General features: G+C 37.8%; 8 protein-coding genes and 1 long non-coding RNA gene across 17 annotated transcripts; 4 read left to right on the forward strand and 5 right to left on the reverse strand.

Moving 5' to 3' along the window:
- Positions 1 to 51: 51 nt before the first annotated feature.
- On the reverse strand, positions 52 to 768 carry LOC147938767 (uncharacterized). Its single transcript, XR_015564974.1, has 2 exons — positions 434 to 768; positions 52 to 337 (listed from the first exon to the last, which is right to left on the reverse strand). It is a non-coding gene; the product is annotated as an uncharacterized LOC147938767 (long non-coding RNA).
- Positions 769 to 1,099: 331 nt separating this feature from the next.
- On the forward strand, positions 1,100 to 2,907 carry LOC147938768 (putative F-box/FBD/LRR-repeat protein At3g49040). Of its 5 annotated transcripts, none has more exons than XM_087467658.1 (5): positions 1,100 to 1,306; positions 1,411 to 1,759; positions 1,973 to 2,205; positions 2,285 to 2,419; positions 2,521 to 2,907. In XM_087467658.1, exons 3-5 carry the CDS (start codon positions 2,011 to 2,013, stop codon positions 2,827 to 2,829), a joined length of 639 nt encoding a protein of 212 aa, XP_087323784.1. In that variant the 5' UTR covers positions 1,100 to 1,306; positions 1,411 to 1,759; positions 1,973 to 2,010; the 3' UTR covers positions 2,830 to 2,907. The 5 variants fall into 5 exon arrangements, 4 of the variants coding, with proteins under 4 accessions (XP_087323784.1, XP_087323785.1, XP_087323786.1 ...); XM_087467659.1 differs by having other exon boundaries at positions 1,104 to 1,306; positions 1,411 to 1,873; XR_015567236.1 differs by having other exon boundaries at positions 1,411 to 2,205.
- Positions 2,908 to 3,572: 665 nt separating this feature from the next.
- On the forward strand, positions 3,573 to 6,577 carry LOC104711407 (uncharacterized). The gene is made up of 5 exons (XM_010428107.3): positions 3,573 to 5,011; positions 5,109 to 5,167; positions 5,520 to 5,648; positions 5,858 to 5,993; positions 6,085 to 6,577. Exons 1-5 carry the CDS (start codon positions 4,304 to 4,306, stop codon positions 6,487 to 6,489), a joined length of 1,437 nt encoding a protein of 478 aa, XP_010426409.1. The 5' UTR covers positions 3,573 to 4,303; the 3' UTR covers positions 6,490 to 6,577.
- Positions 6,578 to 7,090: 513 nt separating this feature from the next.
- Positions 7,091 to 9,089, reverse strand: LOC104715454 (uncharacterized protein At3g49055-like). The gene is made up of 5 exons (XM_010432860.3): positions 8,166 to 9,089; positions 7,995 to 8,071; positions 7,815 to 7,926; positions 7,620 to 7,736; positions 7,091 to 7,520 (listed from the first exon to the last, which is right to left on the reverse strand). Exons 1-5 carry the CDS (start codon positions 8,955 to 8,957, stop codon positions 7,191 to 7,193), a joined length of 1,428 nt encoding a protein of 475 aa, XP_010431162.1. The 5' UTR covers positions 8,958 to 9,089; the 3' UTR covers positions 7,091 to 7,190.
- An 89-nt stretch (positions 9,090 to 9,178) lies between these two features.
- Positions 9,179 to 13,593, reverse strand: LOC104711408 (U-box domain-containing protein 32). 5 transcript variants are annotated; one of them, XM_087464217.1, is made up of 11 exons: positions 13,417 to 13,593; positions 13,033 to 13,302; positions 12,690 to 12,811; positions 12,469 to 12,590; positions 12,286 to 12,390; positions 11,941 to 12,086; positions 11,676 to 11,839; positions 11,306 to 11,452; positions 10,413 to 10,940; positions 9,598 to 10,320; positions 9,179 to 9,519 (listed from the first exon to the last, which is right to left on the reverse strand). In XM_087464217.1, the coding sequence occupies exons 2-11, from the start codon at positions 13,205 to 13,207 to the stop codon at positions 9,337 to 9,339; spliced, it is 2,415 nt and encodes an 804-aa protein (XP_087320343.1). In that variant the 5' UTR covers positions 13,208 to 13,302; positions 13,417 to 13,593; the 3' UTR covers positions 9,179 to 9,336. The 5 variants fall into 5 exon arrangements, with proteins under 5 accessions (XP_087320343.1, XP_087320346.1, XP_087320344.1 ...); XM_087464220.1 differs by having other exon boundaries at positions 12,469 to 12,580; positions 13,421 to 13,586; XM_087464218.1 differs by having other exon boundaries at positions 13,421 to 13,586.
- Positions 13,594 to 13,694: 101 nt separating this feature from the next.
- On the reverse strand, positions 13,695 to 15,111 carry LOC104711410 (UPF0496 protein At3g49070-like). Its single transcript, XM_019230202.2, has 2 exons — positions 14,945 to 15,111; positions 13,695 to 14,861 (listed from the first exon to the last, which is right to left on the reverse strand). Exons 1-2 carry the CDS (start codon positions 14,991 to 14,993, stop codon positions 13,777 to 13,779), a joined length of 1,134 nt encoding a protein of 377 aa, XP_019085747.2. The 5' UTR covers positions 14,994 to 15,111; the 3' UTR covers positions 13,695 to 13,776.
- A 386-nt stretch (positions 15,112 to 15,497) lies between these two features.
- LOC104711411 (small ribosomal subunit protein uS9m) lies at positions 15,498 to 17,917 on the reverse strand. The gene is made up of 4 exons (XM_010428109.3): positions 17,242 to 17,917; positions 16,317 to 16,757; positions 16,076 to 16,156; positions 15,498 to 15,886 (listed from the first exon to the last, which is right to left on the reverse strand). The coding sequence occupies exons 1-4, from the start codon at positions 17,915 to 17,917 to the stop codon at positions 15,795 to 15,797; spliced, it is 1,290 nt and encodes a 429-aa protein (XP_010426411.1). The 3' UTR covers positions 15,498 to 15,794.
- Positions 17,918 to 18,147: 230 nt separating this feature from the next.
- LOC104711412 (signal recognition particle 9 kDa protein) lies at positions 18,148 to 19,693 on the forward strand. The gene is made up of 4 exons (XM_010428110.3): positions 18,148 to 18,290; positions 18,478 to 18,546; positions 19,146 to 19,239; positions 19,466 to 19,693. Exons 1-4 carry the CDS (start codon positions 18,219 to 18,221, stop codon positions 19,540 to 19,542), a joined length of 312 nt encoding a protein of 103 aa, XP_010426412.1. The 5' UTR covers positions 18,148 to 18,218; the 3' UTR covers positions 19,543 to 19,693.
- Positions 19,694 to 20,845: 1,152 nt separating this feature from the next.
- Positions 20,846 to 21,454, forward strand: LOC147938769 (uncharacterized). The gene is made up of 2 exons (XM_087465758.1): positions 20,846 to 21,115; positions 21,197 to 21,454. The coding sequence occupies exons 1-2, from the start codon at positions 20,846 to 20,848 to the stop codon at positions 21,452 to 21,454; spliced, it is 528 nt and encodes a 175-aa protein (XP_087321884.1).
- The last annotated feature ends 3,665 nt before the right edge of the window (positions 21,455 to 25,119 follow it).

Below are 25,119 nucleotides of genomic sequence, written 5' to 3' on the forward strand. Positions count from 1 at the left end.
TAAAAACTCACCAGATCGTGACATGTGTCAGTTTTAATGATTACATATCTATTATTGAATAATATGTTATTTAGTTAATTATTTACCAAATAATCATGAAATCCAAAAGTTTGTATCATGTATGTTTATTTGGTATAATAAAAATAAAAGTTATCCTAAAGATGAGTTAAAACCAAATTTAAATAAGAGAAGGAAAACCTATTTTATGCATACATTTTAAAATTAAAAATTAATTTCAATACACAATTCTGGGTTTCTTCAGTTGATCATCAATTGGTTCTTGACGTTCGTCATGTTTTTCGCGTTTGGTTCCACAATTGACATCGTCCAAATTTGTCTAAAAACATAAAGATAAACCATTAATATGTTAAGTGAAATAATATATTATATTTAGCAAACATAACACATCATAAAATATAATACATACATTTACCTTTCATTCGTCTATAATCTCCGAGACTGTAAAAGTTTGATATATATGATGCATCGAAATCATACTTTTTAACTTGAATCTCGAATAAATAAGTTTTTTCAGTTATTGAATGCATACATGTGGGAATTTCTTCTAACTCTTGTTCACGCAAATCAATTTTTATCCATACAAGTAAATAGACATATAAATATAATAGTTGGTTTAATTTGTTCATATGAACATTTTCTAGGTGGTGATAAATAATATATTTGTAACATACAATATACATAAGTGTAAAAAATACTCTTTTAATAGTAAAATACATAAAAGATTTGTATATGGATATAAATCATTGTATTATAGCAAAAAATAATTTATAAATAATATACAATAAATTTTAACATATTTTTATTTATAATAGGATATTATTTAATGTTTGTACTTTGGCAAATTAAAATTTCATTGATTTAATGTTTATGCATACTTTTTATAAAATTGAATATGATCAAATTTAAATAAGATAATTTATATGCTAATATATATCATATTAGTTTTTAATACTATAAAGAGTATTAAATGTCAAATTAAAAATAAATAAAAAAGTGGTATGGTGATGTATTAAAAATTCTGCAGGGTTCCTTCAAGGCTTCAACTATTATATATAGGATTCGACCTAGGTCAAGAGTTAAGACCAAATAAACCTATTCCCCTTTTTGGTTTGCCGGCTTGTACATGCAAGAGCTGAATTCAGTTTAATTCTGAACCCAGAAGATAACTCACGTACGTTGTTACTCTTTTTGTCGGATTCGTGTGATAGTCTGCGTTTGCGTTTGGAGCACTGAGAAAGCATCTTAGCAAATTGTCATCTGTATTAACGACGATGGAACAACAATGGTATATGTTGCTTTGTTTCGTTTATGTTTTTTTTTTCTTCTCTCGAATCCCTTTCTGTATATGATATTATATAATATATCCTTGAACCCTAATTTCTTTTACAGCGAAAGTGGTTGTGAATGTTTGAGGAATGGAGATGTTGTGAATGAAGACAGAATCAGTGAGTTGCATGAAGATTTGCTTGTGCATATAATGTCTTCTCTTCCGACAAAAATTGCCGTAGCCACGAGTGTTTTGTCTAGACGTTGGAGACATGTTTGGAAGATGGTGCAAAATCTTAACTTTGATTCTACTAAGCATAGCCGTACCTTTTCAGAGGATGTTTACAAATTTTTTCTGTTACATAAAGCTCCGTTTCTGGAGAGTTTGCATTTGGAAATTAGAGATGGATATGCTGCTTCGGATCTTGGAATATTGCTTGGAATTGCATTTTCACGCCATGTGCGTAATCTGGTACTGGATGTTGGCACCTCATTCATATTTCCGAGTGTTTTGTGCATCCATGATAATAATACACTTGAGTCCTTGGAACTCAAGAACTCCGTTACTTTAGATTTTCCATCTCGGGTTTGTTTGAAGTCCCTAAGAAAGCTGAACCTTTACAATGTATATGTTAATAACAAAGACTCTTTTTGCAACCTTTTATGCGGATGTCCATCATTACAGAGACTAACCATGGGACTTGAAGATTTGGTACTTCATGGATGCGAAACTTCCTATGGGACTTTCACTATTGCGGTGCCATCATTACAGAGACTAACCATAGATGGTGGTGGTGGAGGTTATGTGATAAATGCCCCTGCTTTGAAATACTTGAACATCAACGGGCTTTATTATATTATATTCTAGAATCTCTAACTTCTGCCAAACATCTTTCCTTAAACTTATCACCCTTAATGGTAATTATTAGATTTAATATTTTCTTTGCTATTGGGCTAACATTGTTTTGTTTGTGTACTAATGTTGCCTCATGGACAGATCAAGTTTCCTAGTGATAGCATATTCCATCAGCTAGTATATTTGGATCTGCATACAAATATAAGGAAGTGGTGGAATCTACTTTCGTTCATGCTTGATGCTTCTCCTAAGTTGCAAAACCTCAAGCTCACCGATGTGAGCAATTTCATTACTAGCCATCTACTTTTTGTTGTTTTCAAAACTCCACTTTCGTGTACTTTGTTGATCTAATGTTACATAAATTGCATTGTTCTCAGCTAGATATGTCATCAAACAAAAATCGGATCGGCCAAAAATGGAATCAGCCGAAATGTGTACCGGAATGTTTGTTGTTCCATCTTGAGATATTCGTGTGGATAGGACATGAATGGCAACGAAAAGATGAGAAAGAAATTGCCACATACATCATGAGAAACACAAGACAGTTGAAGAAAGCAACTTTCTCCACAAAACCCATCGAACCGGAAAAGTTCAAAAAATTGAGAAAGATACGTAGGATGCTCGACGAGTTGGCGAGTGTGGCCAGGGCTTCAAATTCATGTCAGTTTGTGTTTGAATCCATGTAATTAATGTCTTGAAATTTTACTACGGTGTGTGTTACTTAGCCATTGGGAATAATTCTAATTAACTTATATTTAGCCGTACCGGCAAGTTAAAATTCTCAACTATACCTACTGATAATAAGATGCTAAATCTTGGTTACACTACATCCCTTTATTCTGAGGAAGAGGGACTATATTTTTCTAGCAAAAGCTGAACTTAGGTTTCTGAATAGTAACGACCTTTCTTCCATAAGAAATGAAATGAATTGACATGATTGCAAATTTTGAATTATTTAAATGTAGTACTTGAAAATCTCAAACCTGCAAAGTTGTCTAATTTTGTTCCACGCCACAAAGCATTGCAATTGGTTACAAAGGCAAACCAAAGTTGTGTTTCCAGTTTGGGATTTGGGCAAATAAGTGTCTACTGTCTATCAATTCCACGACTCTTTTGACCTCTAGGTGATAGATGATAGATGAAATAAGCCAGTAGATAACAACAACAGCTTTACCACCTAATACATAGTTGAAATTAAACAGAATTTACATTTGCTGTAATTGAAATCTTTTTAATTATGGATTGTATCATCAAAAAATCACCAAACTGCTTTTTTTTTTTCTGACTAAAAATGTTTTATTTTTTGGTTTTTTGTTCATGCAGAAAATTTCAGAAAATTTACAATCACAAATAAAACCCACCTAACAACCTATTTGGACTAACACAACTACAACCATTAAATTCTCATTTTTAATTGTGATTGTGTAATGTGATTAATTTTTTCTGGTCTAAATCTGAACACTAACTATCATTAATACTCGTAATTTAAAATCTTTAACTAAAAAAAAGTTTTTAAAAAAAAAAAAAAAAACAAAATTTAGTATTTATATCTCATCTTCACACAACAAAGCCAGGGGAAGCTCCAAAGCTCTGCAAATTTTACCCTTACCCAAAAAAGTTACTGTCAGATATAAAAAGAAAGCAAATTCTAGAGCACGAGTCCAGCGAGTTCGCCACCACGAGTTCGGCGAGCTTTGCCTCATCCCTTCAATGGCGTGAATTTCATTTCTTCTTCCGTCTTCCACGGCAAGAAGAAACTTACCTTTTCTTCTTTTTTTTTATTCATAGATTTGTGCTTCAGCTCATCCTCTATCTCTTTGATTCATAAGTGAAACAGAGAATTAGTGTGTTAGTTGTGAGATCTAAGTCCTCTTCTCGTGTTTTTTTTTTCCTCTATAGAGAGTAGCAATTAGGAGCTTCAATCTTCAGTTTCATCTTAACTTTGAATCTTTCATTACATTGTTTCCGATTTACAAAGTTGACTTTTTTATCTTTGGTTTTTACTTCAGTCACTTTCTTGTTCAAGATTTTCAGTTGGGTGTACTAAAGTTTCTAAATTTCTTGGTTTCAACATTTAAAGTTTATGTATTGATCCTTGAAACCGTAAGGCTTTGCTTCGTTGGTCTATTATGATGATGGTGTAATAACTTTGTCCTGTTAATGTCGATTCTATGTGGTTGTTGCCCTCTTTTAGAATGTGTTTACTGTCTTGGTTGTGCACGTTGGGGTTATAAACGCTGTCTTTACACTGCTGGTCACGACAGTAAAGATTGGGGGCTTGCTACAACTGATGAGTTTGAACCGGTTCCTCGGTTTTGTCGTTATATTTTAGCTGTTTACGAGGATGATATCCGGAACCCTTTATGGGAGCCTCCAGAAGGATATGGGATTAACCCTGACTGGTTGCTTTTAAAGAAGACTTATGAAGACACTCAGGGTCGTGCTCCAGCTTATATATTGTATCTTGATCATGTTCATGAAGATATAGTTTTTGCGATCCGGGGTTTGAATTTGGCCAAGGAGAGTGATTACGCAATGCTTTTGGATAATAAGCTTGGTGAAAGGAAGTTTGATGGTGGTTATGTGCACAACGGGCTGTTGAAGTCTGCTGGTTATGTGTTAGATGAGGAATGCAAAGTTTTGAAAGAGTTGGTTAAAAAGTATCCGAGTTATACTCTGACTTTTGCTGGACATTCACTTGGATCTGGTGTTGCTACAATGTTGGCTTTGTTAGTGGCTCGTCATCCTGATAGATTGGGGAACATTGATAGAAAGAGAGTCAGGTGTTTCGCTATTGCTCCTGCGAGGTGTATGTCTTTGAATTTGGCTGTCAGATATGCTGATGTGATCAACTCTATCATACTTCAGGTGTGTCTAAATTTCCAAGACAAGTTTATGGCTTATGCAGTAAAATGGCCTAAAAGTTGAGTCTAAAGATTTGTGTGCTTATATCTGTTTACTTTAGGATGACTTCTTACCCAGGACTGCTACGCCTCTAGAAGACATATTCAAGTCTCTTTTCTGGTAAAGCTATCTTATCATGTTTCAGATAATCACCTGTGTTTTCTTAGACAGTTATACCATTCTATGTGAATAGGGTCAAAGTTTGTTCCTTTCCTTTTGAAACATTCGCTCAAGTTCTAGTCCGCTAAGTACGGCAGAAACCCGAAAAAATCTGTCTTTTGCTTTAGCATATTTGTCTGTGACATTTTAGGGCTTTTGGTAGTGCGTGTTCTCGTGATGGAGAGTTCTCTTTTACTTGCGAAGAGCTCTTGTTAGTTCACTTTGTCCTGTAGAAACCCTTCCATTACTCTCCTTACTTGTAATGGGTTTGTATTTAGTATTTTGGGTTTTGTTTTTTATTTTCTGTGGACAGTTTGCCATGTCTGCTATGCATAAGGTGCATGAAGGATACATGTGTTCCAGAGCAAAAGATGCTCAAAGATCCTAGGCGGCTTTATGCTCCTGGTCGCATGTATCACATCGTCGAAAGAAGGCCTTGCAGGTACATAACACACAAATCTTTAGATTTTTACACATCATATAACCATGGTTGTAAAGCAACCCACAATCTCAATAGTATGAGCTCACCTAGTTTTAATTTCAAATCTCTTATGTGATAGAAAACATCACAGTTTTGCTCTGCCATCATCATGATTCATGTGAGCTAAATGTGTTTTCAAGTTGAGCTTTTTGGTAATTGTTTCTTTACAGATTAGGAAGATATCCACCGGTTGTGAAGACAGCAGTGCCAGTAGACGGAAGATTCGAACACATTGTTCTTTCTTGTAACGCAACTTCAGACCACGCCATCATCTGGATCGAACGAGAAGCTCAGAGAGCTCTCAACGTAAGTGTTCATTATCAACCTCATTCAGTCATTTGATAACAATTCCTCTTAACAGGTTACAATGCTAATTTGCCTCTATATATTTCTTCAGCTAATGTTGGAGAAGGAGAATAAAATGGAGATCCCAGAGAAGCAAAGGATGGAGAGACAGGAATCATTAGCCAGAGAGCACAACTTGGAGTACAGAGCAGCATTAAGACGAGCAGTAACTTTAGATGTTCCTCACGCGGAGTCAATGTCCTCTGAGTATGGTACATTCGACAAAGCTCAAGAAGACGAAACCGAAGAAGAAGAAACAGAGGAAGAAGAAGAAGAAGAAGAAGAAGAAACAGAATCGATTGCACCAATGAGGGGTGAATCATCATCCTCCTCGCTTAGACCATCATACAGGAAAAGACGGAACCGTGGAGTTAGTTGGGACGAACTGATCGAAAGTCTCTTTGAACGAGACGAGTCTGGTAACTTATCATTCGAGAAATCAGATTTGCATCAATGATTCTCTGCCTATGTGAATAATATTGTATTGTGTAAAAAAGAGTTGCTCATTACAATCATCATCATTATTACAGAAGATTTCTCCTAAACTTCCAAATCGAACTTTAGGGTTTATTTCTTGGGTTGAGGAAGAGAACAAGAAGATCTAAAAGCTTCTACCTGAGACTGACACTTCGAGTGATCTCCTTTGTTTTCTTCTAAACATTTCTTCAGCGCCTCCACATCACATGATGAAGCTATCTTCTTCGTCGTCACCGTGACATTTTCTTGTTTCTTCTCTTCTCCCATCGTCGTACTCGTCGCCGTCGTCTTTGTTAGAGCACTTGGTTTCTCGCCGCCGAAGAAGATGCGTTTCTGTTTCCCTAAAACGACACTGTTTAACTGCGTAAAACGTGTAATATTATAGGCTTCTTGTACAGCGTGAGGCCCATCTGAGATCTGACGAGAACCTTCTAATTTCTTAAACGCCAGCATTTCTATTAAAACGTCGTCGTGTTTAACACATTACAAGCTTCTTTAGGTCTTACTTCATAAACACGCTACAATCCTTGCTTTGATTTTTTTTCTTGCAGTGTTAGTGTTTTAGTAATGGGGGGTTTCTCGCAAAGATATATTTCCTTTCGATTTTATAGTAAGTAAATATTGAGCTTCTGTTCTGTGGTCATATTTAGTCTACACAACTCTTGTCCAAACACTACAAGATCACGCATCATATCGTAACAATGAAGAACTGCCAGTAGCGGTCGCATAAGCAGCTGTACCTGTAGGTAAACGCCACAACGGCCAACAACAAACATACCTAAACTTCCTGCCTCTGCGTTCTGTAGACTCTGCTTCTTCCAGTTGGCGGTAGAGATGTTCAATGCGGCTGAGAAGCTCAGCTATTCTTCTCTCAGACAATCGCAGAGACCTCTCAGTTGCCTCTTCTGCTGCCATTGCAGCTTTGGCCAAGTCTTCTTTCAGTTTTAGTTTTCCATCTGATATCACCAATGCTGATCTCAGCTTCTTCACCTCAGCCTTTAACACCTCTATCTGATTGTAACAATTATGTTCATTTGTTAGTTATGGTTGTTTGTATCGGTTTTAATAATAAGGTTTTCTTTTAGTTTGGGAATATTGAATGAAACTTACGAGGTGATCGCGTAATTCGACTTCACGCTGCCCTGCTTCAACTTCTAGTTCACAAACTTCTCTCCATCTACTTACTTCTGATTCAGTTTCTCTTATTGCTTTCACTAGCTCTTCCACCTTTTAGAAAGAAATTCATGAAAATAATGAGAAAACATATAGAGGAAGACAGAAGCTATTGATCCACAAATACGTTACGTTTTGAGCAAGAAACTTCTCTCGGTTATGCAGTTTGTCGATATATATTGTGTCCACTGCTATTTTCTGAGTTTGCTCCTCCGTCAATTTCTTCAACTGCTCTTCCTCTAACCTGTCAAAACAACAAGAAGATTGCAATTCTCTTTATTTTATCAGACGTTTCTCTAGAAACAAACTTACCTTGTATCATCCAAGGATATCTTTAGTTGAGAGATCTCTTGGCGTAGATTCTTCATTGTGTTCTCTATTGCTATAACCTGTTCTTGCCGTAGGTTCCATTATATAGTTAAACCTTTGTTTGATTCTTTCTTGATACTAAAACAAAGAATGTGAGTAAAGTAATAAACATACCACACCATTGTCTTCTTCTTCATCTTCGTCCTTCACAAGGTTTCCCGTTTCTGAGCTTTCCTGTGCTGTTTCCCCAAACCCAAAACCAAAACCAAAACCTATCCTCTGCAACCCTCTTCCTGCGATTTGCAGCAAAGCCGACCCCTTCTGCTCATTCATCTCTTTCAATTGCTTCTCTGCAGTTTGTTTCTCAGACAAAGCAGCCCTTAACAACACATTGATGTCTCTGTTCTCCTCTTCCAAAAACTCCACACTTCTGCTTAGTTCCATCTTCTTCTTCTCCATAGTTTCCATGAACGTCTCTAACTTCGTTTCAACCTCCTTGACTAACTCCAAAATTGACTTGGAATTGCATTCCTCTGTTTCCATTTTTCCACCTCTTCCTCCTTCTGAAACATCCTCTTCGTTTAAACATCGGATCAATTTCGACAAGCGATCTTCCACAGATCCTACGAGTTCCACAGTTTTCGTAAGTAATGTGGATTTCTCCTTCGTCTCTACTTCCAATCCACAGACTCTTTCTCTATAAACTTCAAGATCTCTCATCATTTCCTTCCTAATCATCTCAGCCTCATAAATTCCAGCTTCAAGCTCACGGTTTCTTCGCCTAAGTGCATCTCTCTCGTAAGACAACTCACGGTTCGCTCTAATCAAATCAGTCTTCCGATAACTCGCTTCGAATATCTGGCTTCGGAGACGGAGAAACGAAGAGTGATTCCTTTGTCGAAGGTCGTTGTCTTCATCGGAGATAGGAGAATCCGGGCGGTTGATACCGGTATCTGTGAAATCCATGGGAGATAATGATGATAGTGATTCTACAAAGGTGAGGACGCAAAGAATGTCTGATGACTCTGATTTGCCATTTACCTAACAGTCAAATGACACAATGCAGACTAAAACATCTCTTCAACGCTTTATATTTCCGTTTTGGCGGGCAAAAGGAACGACGTCGTACTTTGTGTATCAACGTATGAAATAGAGAGATTGGTAAGAAGTAAGAACTTTAAATATGATTACAGTAAGCTTCCTTTTGTATTATATAACTGCGACATATATATATTCCATACGTTTGGGGGTGACTTTACACAGTGACAATCTAAAAAAATTGGGAGTTGTTAATAATAATGCCTGCAGCAATATTTGCGTCTGAGAAAGAAGGCAAAGAAGTAAATCACCATTGGTTTTGCCAATCTTGGATAGCTAGATGAAGAGCGTGATTAGGTATGAGATTGCAATCTTCCATCTTCAGGTTTGTCATCGGTGACGTATCGTGCCCGTTCGCTAACCATTCTCTTATCGCTTCTGCTTCGTAAGTGAACCCATCTGCTGCTATCAATGGATCTTTCATCACTTCCTGTGATGCCAACAAAACATTAAGTTAGATTTTTGTCTTATTCCCTGATCAAACTTTGTTTAGGCTTTTAATACTCACCTGAAAAATGGGGCAGAGGTAATGAGAAGGAGGCTTGCGTGGAACTTTTGGGTCAGAGTATGATGTTTCTGATGAAGGAACTTCTGGTGCCTTCATTCGATCTATAAACCGTAGAACCACTGCTAAGTCTGGTCGATTCATTGGGTTTTTCTTACAGCAACGGATAGCTATATTAGCTAGCTTTTTGCCTCGTGCGATTGGCCAGTCTCCTGCTGACTTATCCAGAACTGCACTGATGTTATCGTTCTCCACAGCGCATTTGACGTCTCTCAGTATGCCAGAAACAGGTCTTCTGGTGAGAAGTTGAAGGAGAATGATCCCAAACGCATATATATCTGATTCCAGCGTCATTTCCCTGGAAACAAAGTAATGTGGATCTACGTGAGGATCAGTTTTGTCGAATCCATCAAGCGGAATCAGCTGAGAAACCCCATAGTCGTTGATCTTGGTGACGAGATTGGAATCCAGGAGAATCTTAGACGGTTTTAAGTTTCCATGAATGATGCAAGGAATGTTTGAATGAAGAAACAGGAGGGCAGAGCATATCTCAGAGGCAATCCTGATCCGAGATTCCCATGAAAGTGCAGGAACGTTGTTCTCAGATGCAAAGCAGTCTTCTAGGCTTCCGTTAGGAATATATTGATAAATGAGAGACCGAGACTCTGGACAAGCACCCATCAGCGTTACCAGATTTGGATGCCTTACCCTGCTTAAAATTTCCACCTGAAATACAAAAAATAATCAGAATTTGTCAGATGTGTATAAATATATCTATATATTCAGTTTTAACTTTATACAGACATAAAGTCCTTTACCTGACGCTCGAACTCAAAGTGATTCAGGGATCCATATGAGGGTAACATCTTCACAGCAACTTGAAGATGTTGAAGATTCCCTTTGTAGACACTTCCATATCTGCCTTCTCCAAGTTTCCAGGATTGATCAAATTCGTTAGTAGCCTCATTGATTTCCAGAAAAGAGTACTCGAGCATTTCTGACCCTGAAGACTCTCCAGTATCTCCTTTAATAAGTCTTCTCAGTGCATTCACTTCCTTTACTGCGTTCTCATGATCGATCCGGATCTCATCCCTTTTCTGCCTAAAACTTTTCAAGAGCTCCATAGCTGTATCAAATTTCTCACCATGTTCTCTTTCCAAGTCTCGAAGTTTCGTTATCTGGTTCCCTAACTTAAGATTTTGACCCTGAACCATTTGAAGTTGTTTCATGAATCCGTTGTTCTGCTCTATTACCATTTTTACTTCACGCTTTTCTTTTTCCCGAAATTCTTCCAATTTCTTTCTTTGGCTAGACTCCTTGATACATAAGCCTTCCAAGGCTTTAGCCTGTGAAATGACATGATAATAAAGTTTAAAACCGGGAAAACAAGTTTGACAAAGTGCCAGTTTAAGAATCTGCAACACTGGCATCAAGCCATCAACTATTCAACCATAACTCTTGACATAAACATATATAACGCCGTCTAAGGAAACATACATAACGCTCTTATGAATCCTACATGGATCTATCAAGTGAAGATGTTCTGTACCCAGTATTAGCAATCTACAAATCCCCAGTGAAATATTTCTTCATGTAAAGCTTTTTTGCATGTGGTAACAAGATGTACTGATTTAAACACACAAGTAGCAGATATGGATCGAGAATCATCTGCGGATCTTAAATAACTGAGAAATGAATGGGAATATATAACCTTGCATAAAGCCTCTGTTGTACAGGCATCCTCTTTCCATTTGTTGCCATCTTCCCCATAGACCGTTCTCTCTGATTGGCCAATATCATGCATGGATTTGTCATACCTATGAACTTTGCGGGCTACATCCCCTTCACGCTCTTTTTCCTGAAATTCCGCAGGATTACCCGATTACCAGGTGGATTAAATGCTAGCTCATACGAAAAAAGTATACATCATCATGTTCACTTTAAGTAGAGCTTTCAATATATTGCAAAGACAAAATTAAAACATCTTTTCATAAATTGTTTTGTTTTAAAACATCAGTGCCTTATCGTTACTGCATAATCAGTATCATCAGTAGAAAAGTAAAGATGAAGCAAACTCTTACCTCAACATTTGAGGTACTTAATGTATCTGTGTCAGCCAATTCTGGGCTAACCGGCTCTGGACCAACCGGCTCTCCGATGGAAGAACTTGAACCTGAAGAAAAATGAGGAAGTGGTCTTGGTTCTACTTTCTCTCTCTCCAGTTGACCTGTGTCTTTATCACCATCTGCACAATTCTGTAAAAAAGTTACACGCAGAGACAGATAAACCTGATAACAAAATAAATGATATGCAGAGGGACCTTGCAAAACCCAAGGAAACTGCTACCTTGTTCAAGGAGGCTACGCCAATATCTTAATCTTCTCCTCATATAAGAGGATTCCAATTTTTCTGATTTCCTTGTCTCAGTATCTGAATCCAGCTGTACCAGGGGCGGCATTGTTTGTCTGTTATTACTATCCTCATGTGACGCCCTATTTTTGAGAGTGTTTCGTTTAGCTAAATGAATAGAGGTAGAAAAAAAAAAAAACGAATAGTAGAAGCAGTTGATTGAAGGTAGTAGACCAACTGATTTCGAGAGCCAAAGTCCAACATATCCAAGTTTTAATAGATGTATCTTAATAGTTACCTTATTCACTCTTTCTGCAACTTTTGAAAGGAAAAGGAACTTACCTTGTAAAAATAAGGTAACCTTTACACAGAAACCAGATATGGCAGGCATCATGAGCTTTTTTGCAAACGAACATAGCTTTCTTGGACTTTAGATCCGTCATTTTCCTGGAATTTCAAATTTAAATTTAGGTAAAAAAAAAAAAAATTGAAAAGCATAAGATAAAATATAGAATCATGTCTTACCATGAGTAATGCTTATCTGATGCCGCTCCCATCACTAACCACTTAATTTTGTGCCGAGCAATTAGGTCTACGATACCTTCCTCGATATTTTGGCCCGCAATGCAAAGTTTACCTGTTTGAATCTAAAAAGAACTATGTCAATTCTGACTAGGACTGCCTAGTAATTTGATGGCTTGTGTGAGACTACACAATCAATAACATTACGCAGAGAGAAGTGATACCTCAGTTTCAGATAAGAGTTGGAGATAAGAATTCATAAGCTCATCCACTTTGGGTTTCTCAACACGCTCAATCACCTTAACATCATGCTTTTTAAAGCTACCACCAACAAGTTTCTTGTGCGCTGCAGGTAAACAATAGCTAATCTAATCAACATTGTAACCAAAATTATACTTACAATAAACTCAAACACCGTAATCGTGAATCATGAGCAATATATGGAAAGGTTGGATTCTATCTAAGGTTTTATAATCCAACAGACAGATCTATCTATATCATAATTCACAATTCACCAGAGAACTAAATTAGAAAGTGAGAAAGAGAAGAAGAAGAAGAAGATCTCACTCCAGGAGGCAGCGCGAGCAGTTCGATGAACATAAAGCAAGCAAATCTTCTTGCCGGAGAAATTACGCGCCGCCCATAGCACAGTGGTTTTGCTCCTCTCCACATCTTCCGCCACCGCTACGAAGATCGTCTCATCCACATCTAAGACCAGTTCTTCTCCGCCGATTTCTCCCATATTAAATCTTTCTCCCTTTTTTTTTTTTTTTTTGGGTCTCTCACTCTCTAATAAGCATTTGTTCAATTCTTCTCCATAGTGCAAAAGCGACTTTACTAAAAAAAAAAAAAAACAAAAAAGTGGAACTCGTGAGATTCGTCGAATTGGAATCGCCTTTTTTTTATGGTTCTGACGAGTCGATGACTCGGTTTATGAGTCAACCGATTTACCTACAATTGGACAAAGAGAGGATAGAAAAAAAAGTTGCTTCTTCAATTATTTTATGAATTAGTCTGAGAGAGTCTCTCCTAACACAAACCAAGAAGAGGTCGTCTAAAAAACTCAAATTTTCCTAATTTTGCGACACATGTAAATTAGAAATTTTGGGACATCTTTTGACAAATGTTAAAATTTCCATCATTTTTATTATATAAAAGGTAAGTGTGTGGTGTGGGTTACACATTAACTGAAAAAGACATTGCCATTTTTCTTACAAATATACTAAAAATTCAAAAAACCATGTAATGGATTTGTTTCTTAGTATAAAAACAAACAATAATAATTAATAAACCAACAAGGGAAAAAAAAAACTACAATTTTGTTTTGGATTTGGGAGCAAAAGAACAATAAGGTGGACCATGAGAATCCAAAATATCACTAACAACAAGATTCCTTGCACGATTGATAGTCATGAAACACAAGTAGATATGTTCTTCAAGCTCATCAAGTTCTTCACCAAAGCTTTCTTCACATCTTTTCAACTCTCGAGCCACTTCTTCACTCCCTCGAACCCGACCCGACCCTCCTCTCCCTACCCAAAACTCAGCCATCGCTCGAACATGGTCCACTTCGTCGTTTATCCGTGTCACTAGTCTGCTTATCGTGTCTAAATCACGGCTTAATATGTAAGTACCTTTCGCAGCCACGTCGAGCCGAGCCGCGGTTTTCGTTAGCTTGTTCCTTAGACCGGCCGGTTTGAATCGACCGGTTAATAGAGTCGGACCGGCTATAAACAAAGCAAAGGCGTGAGAGGCTATGGTTACTATCAATGTAGTGGTTAGAGCCAGAACGAGGATTCCTGAGCTATGTGTTAGTCCGTTGATGAGCTTGAGTTTAGCTCGTGTCTTGTCTCGGCTGGACTCTAACCGTTTTAGCAAGTTTAAACATCCGCATCTGATTATCTGGATCCGAGAACCCGACGAGATAAACGGGTCGAACCATCTTGATAGCTCACTGAATTGGTCTATAAGAGCCAGTGAAGTATGATTCTCTGTTTGAAACTTGGGTTTTAGAGATTCGTATTTAGAACGGAGGCGATGAATGTTTTTAAGTAGTAGCGTGCAAAGCAAGAAAGCGTTTGCCGTCTCCAAAAAGTAATCAGAGAGAAGAAGTCGAGTTGTTCGTCCTACACGGGATACATCCAGTATCCGGGTTATGGCATTCGGATCCGGGTCTAGGAGATTGTGCGCGAAGAGGCGATATGACATGAGACGAGCTGCTGTGGAGGATGATTCGATCGGTGATGATGAAGAAGAAGACACCGTGGACTTTTTCCGGCTTAAATGTATGACTCGTGTCCAAAACTGATTGTATGATTCTGTACGAAAGGCGTTTGCATATTCTTCTCGGACATCCACATCATCACCTTCTTTGGGACTTGAACTACTGCCCGATGCTATATTAAATAGTTACAAAAAAAAAAAATGTATTAGAAGAAAGTAGTACATGATAAAAAAAAAATATCAGTAGTATTTTTACCTGTAGATGCGAGAATCCTTTTGATCTTTGATGAAACTTTTATTCCCATCTTCAAGATCTTGAATGAAGCAAATTCTTCTTTTTGTTTTGAGGAATGAAGCAAATTCTTTTTGGTTTCGAGGTGTTGTTGGGAGAAGATAATGAGAACGACCAGAAGGCACTTTGTTATTATATAGTCCTTCGAGTGATATGTTATTTTAATGAAACTTAGAATAGTTACTTCGATTGCTAGAATAAGGATAGCCAAGGATTTTTTGGGAAAATTGTTAATTTTGTTAAGTACTTGTAGTAGGAGTGAAGAAATCAAATGAGTGGGATGCTTGCACGTAATATAAAATAGAACCTTCAAGTGAGAATACACGTTGTTAATTTGTTATCATCAAAATGTCAAAATATATCCATTGCCCCTCTTTCTATGGAAAGTCTTTACACAAACTCATAAGTCATGTTTGCTATAACGGGATGGTATAATAGAGATGAGAGAGTTTATCTAACTTCGTTGTCTAAGAGAATTGGACATTCCTTAACATGAGGATTGATCAAAGAATCAAGATTTACTTGATAACATAATTCATATATTGAGTTGATCATTATGTTTAAAAACATCATTGCACCTTTTGAAGAAGCAGGACATATTGTCGGAACAAAACATACAAAAATATGTGTCCGACTCACAAACCAAAGAAACTCCAGTTTCCAAGAATGTGTTGATGGTACAAGAAGATAACTAAGGGATCGAACCATAAGAACAAGTTATTTGCCGGTGATTCTTCTAAACCCGGTGTAAGTAGATGAACCAATAAAAATAACAGAGACATAAAAGGAGAAGATATCGTACGCATTTTTGGATTTAACGTTTGACCCATTGGAAACTCTTTCTTGCCTTGGCTTTTCCAGGTTTCTTCCTTTCCACAACTCGTGAGTCTCTTGTCAAAAAACCAGCTGAAACATATCGAAGATAAAAAAAGCTCTGAGATCAAAACCGTTCAATCCAACAGACATGAATACACACATACTGGCAATCAAATGAATGTAAACATTTTGGACAATATATTGCATCTCTACTAAAAAAAACATCAAGAGGACTACACAATTTTCATAAAGCTAAGATGTGAATAGTATCTTGCTTACCAGCTCGAAGCGGTGTTCGCATATCTGGTTCCCAGTTTTGCAATGCCCTGCTTATACCCAATTGAATAGCTCCGACTTGACCTTTAAACCAAACATATGAGTACACACAGTAACAACGGTTAGAACAGACTACTCTGTTAACTTATGACCAAATCCTCTAGCGTACACTTGCTAGTGTAAATAGAGATTCGACCTCTGAGTGACTAATAGTAGAAACGAGATGATTGTGGAGGGATTCTACCTGTGGTACCACCGCCTTTAACAGTGCACTTAATATCCCAACGACCCAAGGTTTTGGTTTCAGCAAGTGGGCGAAGAAGAGCAGCACGATGATCAAGCATAGGGAAATAGGCATCAAATTCTTTTTCATTAACATGAAATTTTCCTTCCCCAGGTTGAATCCAAACACGAGCAATGCTACATTTTCTTCTTCCCGTTCCATAGGCTCTACCTGTTTCGTCAACCTGTCTCACCCGTGCTTTAGCAATGTCCTCTTGCATCTGGAGTTCTATATCAGCTCTTGAGGACTTCTTTGAACTTTTCTCACGGCGCAAGTTTTCAATCTCAGTCAGAGGAGGCAATCCTTCGACTCCTTGGAAATCCTTCAAGGCTATTAAACTATCTAGCATTTCATCTGTTATACCTGACTTAGCAATAAGGTCTCCAAATGCTCGATCAGGACCTACAATAGCAAGCTCCAAATCAGTAAAACTGCAAAACTTACACTCCCTTTAATTCCTATCTTACTAGCAACAAAATTAACTATTATAGTGAATTTTTCAATTCGTTCAACTGATTACTGTTAATAACAAACTAAACTAATAATAGAAACCACACAATAAGCACTAGACTGTTCCTTAACGAAAGCAAGCACCAATCTAGACTGTTCCCTAATCCTCTAGTACGAATGAGCTTACTGCAAAAACAAGCATATCGTCCACATAGCAAAAATGCCTATCAAATAGATTGATTACATAGCCTTGCTACTTGAATGATCCCTCCATCCAAATCTAGCCTTAACAATGCAAGTCACCTGATCAAATTTCCCATAATTATTAGCCTACTCACTTGTTCCCTAATTCCAAATCTAGACACACATATCCAAAGTACTGGTGCATTGGCATTATTAAATCACAAAACTTCAAAAAATTCCCAGGAATCCTCACCCTTGATAACCTCAAGAAGCTCCTTCTCCTCTTTCTCAATCAACTCCTTCTTCACACGCTCTTCCTCCGCCAATTCCAAGCTGTTTTCAAAGTTAAACGGCACCTCACCACCAGTATCAAACACAACTCCCTCCTCCTCCTCTTTCAAATTCCATGGCTTTGACCCTTCCCATTCATTAGACTTCAAATCTCCGCTCGCCCCAAATCCACTCACCACCTCGTTTCCAGCACCAAACACGCCTTTATCATCTCCCTCCTCCTTCATATCCCATCGCTTACTCCCCTCCAAGCCATTACCCCTCCTCTCGCGTCCAGTTTCAATCCCTTGACTCACTTCCCCACCAGTATCAAACACAACCTTATCATCTTCCTCTTTTATATTCCATCTCTTCGGCTCCTCCGGCCATTTCCCATCTCCACCAGATCGTGCAACTCCAGAAGAACCCCAAGAATCATCGGAAGAGAAAGGACCAGACTTGTCGTCGTTTACACCAGTAAAACTCCACGGAGCATCATTCCGATTACTACGCCCATTCCCATCACCATTTCCTCCGCCGCCGCCGCTACTGTTAGTGGAAAGCGGACGAATAAACGATGAGAAGATCTGAGAATTTGATTTGGATGAAACTAGGGTTACGAGACGTAGATTCGAAGGTCTAAGGAAACGAGAGAGCATGATGTGTGAAACACGAACACTGAGAGAGAGAGAGAGATTCACAGATTTGGGAGTTTTGCAAGAAGAACGGTTAGGGTTTTTACTTACAAAATCTTAATTCTTAAAACAGTAACGAACCGGTCCGGTTATTTCGGTTTATTCCGGTTAAATCATCACTTTTAATTTTGTTTAAAAAACACAAATAAGAAGAAGCCGTCTTTTTGCTTTGCCTCTCTCTATCTGCTTCTTCTTCTCCGTCGAGTCTCTCTCCCGGAGATAATCGAATCGCATAAACTCAATTCGCCAATTTAGCTGAATCGAGATGGTTTACATCGATACGTGGGACGAATTCGTAGATCGATCTGTTCAGCTGTTTCGAGCTGATCCCGAATCTGTAGGTTAATCTTCTTTATTTTTTTGCGTAATGCTTCTCGATTTCATTCATTACGGTTGTTTTGGATCTCGATTTTTTAACTTGGAAATTTGGATAAACCTCTGTGATTGATTTTGAATCTCCTCGTGTTGGTCGCAATCTACATGAATTTGATATCTGGATTCGAATTTGTTTTGCTGTGGTGCAGACTCGGTATGTGATGAAGTATAGACACTGTGATGGCAAGTTGGTACTCAAAGTTACTGATAACAAAGAGGTAATTGAATGTGTCCTGTTCTCTATGGATCACTGTTTCTTGGAGTTTTTTTATCTTATATAGTAGATACTTCCCTCAATTATGGAATTCAATATTTGCTTTTGAAGTTGATAATCTGATTCGTGTTTTGATTGTATGATTCTTGTTTTTGAGAATGTGGGTTCCATGATGATGATGATGTCTAGACTTTTCTTTTTTCATGTTGGTGTTGACTCTACTTTGGGTTGTAGTTATGTGGTTATTTTGTCTTGGTGTATGTGATTGCTAATAATCTTATATTTCTTACTTTTCGTACGTCTTGATGAATTGCGTGGCGGCAACGGGTTAGTTAGATAAGCAGACCTAGTAAACTCTTTTAGGGCAATTGTTTTTTACCAGTGGATGTTGGAAACATGTTTTGTGTTTGTTAGCCAAAGTGTGCTACTTTAGAACTCGTTGAGAGCTATGCCGATTTTGAAGTAAAACATTGCTTCAACTTCTGTGGTTATTTAGCTCTCCCTGTTAGTTTGGCTACTTGTTTCATACATCCGGTGCATTCTTTTCATGTTGAAGTATATGATATAGTTTAAACTTTTACTTTTTTTTTTTCTTAAACTTAGTGTCTCAAGTTCAAGACAGACCAAGCACAAGAAGCAAAGAAGATGGAGAAACTGAATAACATATTCTTCACCCTGATGGCTAGAGGACCTGACGGTAAGTATTCTTTTCTGCGATCTTCATTTTTCGCCTACCAAATTTAAAAGAGAGAATGGAACGTCACAGTTTAATGATGCATATCATCTGTTAATGCTTGATTGAGAGGAAATCTCCTTTGCACAAAAAAAAAAAAAAAGAGAGAGAGGAGATGTCCTTTATTTGTGGTGCTTATGTGGTTCGAATCCTCACTGACACTTATCGGGTTTGTTGGTGTATGATGCAGTTGATCTTTCTGAAGTCACCGGGAAAGAACAAATGGAGACACAACCTGTGAAGAAAGGAAGAGGAAGGAAGCAATAAGTCTGATGAATCTGTTTTTGTTTTTCTTTGTTTTCAAGATTTTGATCCATTTTTGTTGGATATTTTAAAGTTGGAGGTTGTTATATGGAAAATACAACTTTGCTCCAAAATGCTAATCTTGTAGTCATATCATATGTGTGGTTCTCTTCAAGCCTTGGTGCAATTTAGAGCATAGTTGTTCAAGATTTCATACTGCATTAACGTGTTACGTGTGTCTCATAAGTTCAGTTAACATATATATCTACTATGTGTCTTAGATCATTTCAACTGACTTATGATCATATACTGACAAAAATTTCTAACTCTTTGTTTTGTTATGAAATTAAAAGGCTGTTGCATGATTGGTAGCTCAATCTAGAGGAAAATACTTTACAAATGAAATTACAGAAAATAACAACCTATATTTTTAATATGTTACTAGTTTACAATTTATTATAAATCAAAACTAGTTATTTAGCTTATTAAAGTTGAAATTTTTTCAAAATTAAATGATAGAACCAATTATTCGTAGTTAAAAGTATGTCAATTGATCATTTATTAGAAAAATACATTAATGTTGATGTTGAAAATTATTTTTTTTTGAAAAATAAGTGTTATATAATATAATTTAGACACATCCTAAATTTATGAAAATTTTGCCAAAATACTTTATTTTAGATATCCTTTTCAAAAATACCATTTTTTTTTTGGGAAATTACCTAGAATATTACATAAAAGTAGGTTTATTACTAGACTAACACGTTGAGATTTTGGACTTACTAGAATAACACATAAAAGTTTGCAAATTACTTCTATACCTGAGTTGTGTGTTTTATTACGTTTTATGTCATTCTCTTTTAAAACCAAGATCTTAAAAGAGGAAAATAAATAGAGAATTCCAATACGAAAGTTGGGTTGAGATCGGTTTTTTTTGAAACTATTTGGAAAGCGTGCGGCATGGACAGAATCTGTGTGGAGTACGTTTGGCTGGTGGACCACGGGCGGACGGCGAGTTAACGGCAAGGTGGTTTGAAGTTGAGGAGGAGGGAAATATAGCGATCTGCTGTGAGGTAAATTTCTATATCGTGGTTTAGTCTCGATTGTTTACTGTTTAGAAAGAGTTTGAGTTTTTCATAGTAGGCGTTGTATTTTGTGGAAGGTTACTTATGACGATATTCATGTACATTTTCTGTATTCTTCTGAATTCTCTTTTCCGGAAGATTTTTGTGAGACTTCATCTTGTTTTGTTGCCAATCTAAGCAACAGAGTTTTTGTGATATTTGAATTAATAACCAAATTAATGATTCTGTATTATGTCGTAGTTATGGGGTCAAGCAATGATGCGAAGAGGTATCCAAGGAGGCTGTATCCGGATGGTAATTTTCCACTGGCGATGAGAAGCATGCACCACGATTGTAGTTTTTCTAATCTAGCTGGTTTGAAAGACTTTGTTGGTGATGAGGTGTACGACCAAATAAGAAAGAATTCGCAGGTGGGAGTGTTATTGGATCTAGCGGAATCCGACTACCTGTTTTGTGGGAAGACCATTCATTATCTATTGTCCAATCAATTGGCAATAGACATTCCATCGGAGGTATGGTTTTTGGTTGGAGGAAAGCCGCTAAGGTTCTCTCTGTATGAATATGAAGAAATTAGTGGTTTGAATTGTGAGAAGATTGATGAAACAGAGTGTGAAGTCGATCATACACCTTTATGGGCGGCTTTAAAGGTGAAAGCTTTTAATGGACCCAACTGGCATGAGCTAGTTGACGGTTTGAGAAGCTGCCGTGGGTGGTCTGATGAAATGAAGAGGCAGATTGTTCGGTTGTATCTTTTGCATGTGGGAGTGCTTGGTTTATCAAGGAACAGTAGGATACCTCTGGAATACGCAAAAAGGGCGTTGAATGAAGAAGCATTTGATAGTTTTCAATAGGGTAGGGTTGGATTCAAGAGTTTAGTTGATTCCATCAAAGTCCTTGGGTTACGTAACAATGCTTATACCCTCCATGGATGTGTCCATGTATTGATGATATGGGCATTTGAGAGAGTGAAGGTGCTGGGGGCTACCTACGGGCATGTAAGAGAAGGTGTAGTTTTGCCTCTGTTAATGTGGAGAGGAGGGAGGCCAAGGAAGGATATTGAAGCCTTCATATCCGGGAGCAAACTCCTTAATAATGGGGAGGTATGCCTTCAATTTACGTATACATTATTTGTCTGCATTTTTACTTTCAGATAGCATATTTAAAGTTATGGTATCTGAAATGCAGCTTCAGGTGAAGCATTTAGTACCTAAATCTTTGGAGTTCATATATCCAGATTGGCCAGGACAATATTCTGTGTATGGTGTAGGGGAAGGTTTGAAGAAGAAACTGGATAATCTGTTGTTAGACGTGATCAATGGCGAAGTGGATGAAAGAGAATGGGATTGTGTTAAAAAAAGGAAGGGGGAACATACGAAGAAGAGGGAGAGGAGGCAACCTGTTGCAGGGGTAAGTGATGATGATTTCGTTGAAACAGCCCCAACCAGCATCAGTAATGTCCCCAAAAATGCGAAGGAGCAGAAAGAAAGTGTTGGGGACAAATGTTCAGCAGAGAAGGCGTCTGGAGATAAGCAGTCAGGTGTGCAGGGTGAAGATGGTAGTGCAAGGTTATTTACTATGGTTGAAATACTAGGGGCGAAAATGGATAATATTGAGATATCGTTTTCTAGAGCAATAGCGGAAGTTGTACAAACTTCAAGGTATGGAGAGTAGGATGGGTAACTTTGAGAGTGACGTTCAACTATTAAAGAAAGTTGTCATCAACTCAACGGATGGAAGAGCGCATACGCAAGGACCTCGTACAATAAGAAATGACGAACCAAAAATAGAGGAGGTATGATCTACATACCGTATTGATGAAATTGTTACTATATATCCAGTGTTCAGTATGAAGTCTTTGTATTTATCTATTCGAGGAAACAATATTAATTTCAGTATTGTGAAGTTGTATAATTCTGTAATTATTTTGATATATGATTTTTTCGTACACACAAATATTGTATACTTTGTCTCTAGTTTTAACAGCGTCATATTATATATCAAATGTCTTGTATATAACGTCAAATACATGTCTTTTTTTTCAAGTCATGGCTATATCAGATAAAGCATTCGGACCAGGATGGTTATAAAGTTGCTAGTTGTGTTAGGAATCCGTTAGCAATTAAGGATAAGGTCATGTAGTCTGGGAGTATTAAAATCGAACCAGAGGACAACGCAGCCGCGAGTGTAGAGCGAATTCCAAAGCAGATGGTAGACAGTTTACAGCGTGGCAAAAGAGTTCAAAGTTGGGAGACAGAGGAAGATGATAAAAGAGCAAAGTATAATGACAAAGTAGATGGAGCAGGTGCTCAACCCGTTCCTATTAATGTTATCCATTCGGTAAGTGGTGGTAATCCTGTATGGTCAGATCGAAAGTGCGAATCTGTTGTGGATTTAACAGAGGAGACCAGTACTCCTGCATCATCTCATACACTGAAAGATAAGGAGAAAGCCAGGTATTTTGCACATTTGTTACAAAAGGTGTTTCCTCCCTCAAGAGAGCTTGATCTTCTATTAGTAGATCCTGTGAGCACTAACATGGGGTTAAGCCCTAATGACGAATCAATGGGAGCTGCATTAATTACCCGACGTGAAAGCCACACTGTAGTCCTATCTCCCGCAGTGTATGATCCTTTTATTGAGGCAAGACCTAAGAAAATTGCAAAGCTGATGTCCTTCCTAACTGATGATTTGTAAGTGTTCATTTAGAGTTGTATATAATTAGTGTTTATATTAGGATATCATCTACGATTTATAACTCATTTGTTAATTTTGGTATTCAGGGCTAAAGTACCTTGCACTGGAAATGCCGAATTTTATTTTCGCCTCCTGACCCCTAAACAATTGTGGCCAACTACAACATTCGGCTGGTTATGGGATGCGGTAAGCTTCGTAGTTTTGTTCCATAACATCTGACGCAGTTAACTATGGTATACTAATGCCTGATAGATGTCACTAATGTTGCAGCACATGGTTACATGTATGCATATGTTCCGTATTAGGGGGACGCAAACGTCCTCCCCATATAAAACAGATCATATTGCTTTCCTCGATCTGTTGTTTGTTAGTATGTGGGCATTCGAATTCCCTCAAATGGAAGCCTCTAATAAATGGGTTTTTGGAGAAGGTTGTTTTGAGACGTATGTGGAGAGGCTGCCAAAATACGGAATGACACACAAGGTGTGGGTTGACGATGTAGACACCCTGCTCTTCCCATACAACCTCGATAACAACTATTGGGTAGCCATCGAAGTTGACTTAGTCCAGCGAAGGCTACGAGTTTACGATAGAATAAACAGCGGTAGAACAGACGAGAGTCTACAAAAGAAGTGTAAGCCGTTCGCAAAAATGATCCCACGTTTGATACCAGCATATCACCGGAGGTACAAAGATGAGAATATCGGGTACGGCGACATTTAGTTACTACCGGGTGAAAACACTCCCACAGAACTATCAACAAGGTGACTGTGGTGTGTACACGTTGAAGTGCTTAGAGTGTATAGCTCTTAGACTAAACTATACAGGCCTATGTGATGCGGCCATGCCTTCGATTAGGATGAAACTTGCTGCAGAAGTGTTTGATGAGGTCCCAGACCGAGACTGCTTTCTGCAACTAGATGCTACGTCGGAGACAATAGATTATCCGGAAGCTGAGTTCAACTCGGGATCCAAAAGTTGAAGAAGTTAGGTTCCATGTACATTACCGGAGCAGTATGATTTTGCAAAATTGAAGATTGGTTTTACGCGTGTTGCTAATAGAAGATGCGTGTTTGGTTATTTTTTTGGTAACATGTGGGATTTGAGGATGTCGGTCTTATATTATCCGACGTCTGGTCACTCACATAGCTCCTATCGGTTGTTTGTAAACCCTCTTTAGGTGTAGTGTTTTTTGTATATTACAGGGTCTAGATATGTATCATTATGACGTCTTACGGATCAGTATTAATATATGTTAGGCCTTTATCAGATGTGTACGTATCATCAACTAAGTAACGGCCTTATTATGGTCTGTTTACACACGTACGTATATTCAGCTGTGTACGTACAATCGATTCTCTAACGTTGTAGCCGTTATTTTTGGATGCATGGATGGTGCTTAGTTTCTCTCCATTTTGAGCACACTAAGTTGTCCTTACTGGCAATCCTACGTACATTGGCAACATGTAGGTAGATGTATGATATGATGAGCGAGGCAATTAAATTGTATTTCAAGCAATCAGCCATCGGTTTGCCCATGCTCAACAGTTCTAAAAACTTCATAGCAAAAGGTCCATAATCTCCCGTCCTAAAGTTTTGTCCTACAGGGCTGACCCTTTCAGCGGTAAATGGGTCGACAGGGTAATTGACATCGATAACACTCTGAATGAGGTTCGATATCATCTTAATCACCGGCTTGATCCGGGACATTGCAAGAGTTTCTCTGGAAAGGGTCATCAAAGGATCGTAAATGGAAACATGTCTCGTTTTAAGATTTATGCCCACTTCTACCCAATGCGTAGATTTCCAGTTCATTGGAGCA

The sequence above is a fragment of the Camelina sativa genome, chromosome 9, assembly GCF_030686135.1.
Source record: "Camelina sativa cultivar CO46 ecotype springtype chromosome 9, ASM3068613v1".
Lineage (NCBI taxonomy): Eukaryota > Viridiplantae > Streptophyta > Magnoliopsida > Brassicales > Brassicaceae > Camelina > Camelina sativa.

Bases quoted from the DNA above. Each gene is read 5' to 3' on its own strand.
- LOC104715454 (XM_010432860.3), bottom strand. From the start codon at position 8,957: ATGGATTTCACAGATACCGGTATCAACCGCCCGGATTCTCCTATCTCC. The intron at 7,737-7,814 runs GTAACGTATTTG...TCTTTCTAAAAG, and splicing joins AGAAGTTTCTTGCTCAAAAC to GTGGAAGAGCTAGTGAAAGC. The intron at 7,521-7,619 runs GTAAGTTTCATT...TGTTACAATCAG, and splicing joins TCGAATTACGCGATCACCTC to ATAGAGGTGTTAAAGGCTGA.
- LOC104711410 (XM_019230202.2), bottom strand. From the start codon at position 14,993: ATGGGAATAAAAGTTTCATCAAAGATCAAAAGGATTCTCGCATCTACA. The intron at 14,862-14,944 runs GTAAAAATACTA...TATTTAATATAG, and splicing joins AAGGATTCTCGCATCTACAG to CATCGGGCAGTAGTTCAAGT.
- LOC147938769 (XM_087465758.1), top strand. From the start codon at position 20,846: ATGGGGTCAAGCAATGATGCGAAGAGGTATCCAAGGAGGCTGTATCCG. The intron at 21,116-21,196 runs GTATGGTTTTTG...AATTGTGAGAAG, and splicing joins CAATAGACATTCCATCGGAG to ATTGATGAAACAGAGTGTGA.
- LOC104711412 (XM_010428110.3), top strand. From the start codon at position 18,219: ATGGTTTACATCGATACGTGGGACGAATTCGTAGATCGATCTGTTCAG. The intron at 18,291-18,477 runs GTAGGTTAATCT...GCTGTGGTGCAG, and splicing joins TTCGAGCTGATCCCGAATCT to ACTCGGTATGTGATGAAGTA. The intron at 18,547-19,145 runs GTAATTGAATGT...TCTTAAACTTAG, and splicing joins AAGTTACTGATAACAAAGAG to TGTCTCAAGTTCAAGACAGA.
- LOC104711407 (XM_010428107.3), top strand. From the start codon at position 4,304: ATGTCGATTCTATGTGGTTGTTGCCCTCTTTTAGAATGTGTTTACTGT. The intron at 5,649-5,857 runs GTACATAACACA...GTTTCTTTACAG, and splicing joins GTCGAAAGAAGGCCTTGCAG to ATTAGGAAGATATCCACCGG. The intron at 5,994-6,084 runs GTAAGTGTTCAT...ATATTTCTTCAG, and splicing joins AAGCTCAGAGAGCTCTCAAC to CTAATGTTGGAGAAGGAGAA.
- LOC104711408 (XM_087464217.1), bottom strand. From the start codon at position 13,207: ATGGGAGAAATCGGCGGAGAAGAACTGGTCTTAGATGTGGATGAGACG. The intron at 12,391-12,468 runs GTAAGACATGAT...TTGAAATTCCAG, and splicing joins TCAGATAAGCATTACTCATG to GAAAATGACGGATCTAAAGT. The intron at 11,840-11,940 runs GTAGCAGTTTCC...AGAATTGTGCAG, and splicing joins GCGTAGCCTCCTTGAACAAG to ATGGTGATAAAGACACAGGT.
- LOC147938768 (XM_087467658.1), top strand. From the start codon at position 2,011: ATGCGAAACTTCCTATGGGACTTTCACTATTGCGGTGCCATCATTACA. The intron at 2,206-2,284 runs GTAATTATTAGA...CCTCATGGACAG, and splicing joins TAAACTTATCACCCTTAATG to ATCAAGTTTCCTAGTGATAG. The intron at 2,420-2,520 runs GTGAGCAATTTC...CATTGTTCTCAG, and splicing joins AAAACCTCAAGCTCACCGAT to CTAGATATGTCATCAAACAA.
- LOC104711411 (XM_010428109.3), bottom strand. From the start codon at position 17,917: ATGCTCTCTCGTTTCCTTAGACCTTCGAATCTACGTCTCGTAACCCTA. The intron at 16,758-17,241 runs GTGAGGATTCCT...TTGCTATTGTAG, and splicing joins GCTTCTTGAGGTTATCAAGG to GTCCTGATCGAGCATTTGGA. The intron at 16,157-16,316 runs GTAGAATCCCTC...TTTGGTTTAAAG, and splicing joins TAAAGGCGGTGGTACCACAG to GTCAAGTCGGAGCTATTCAA.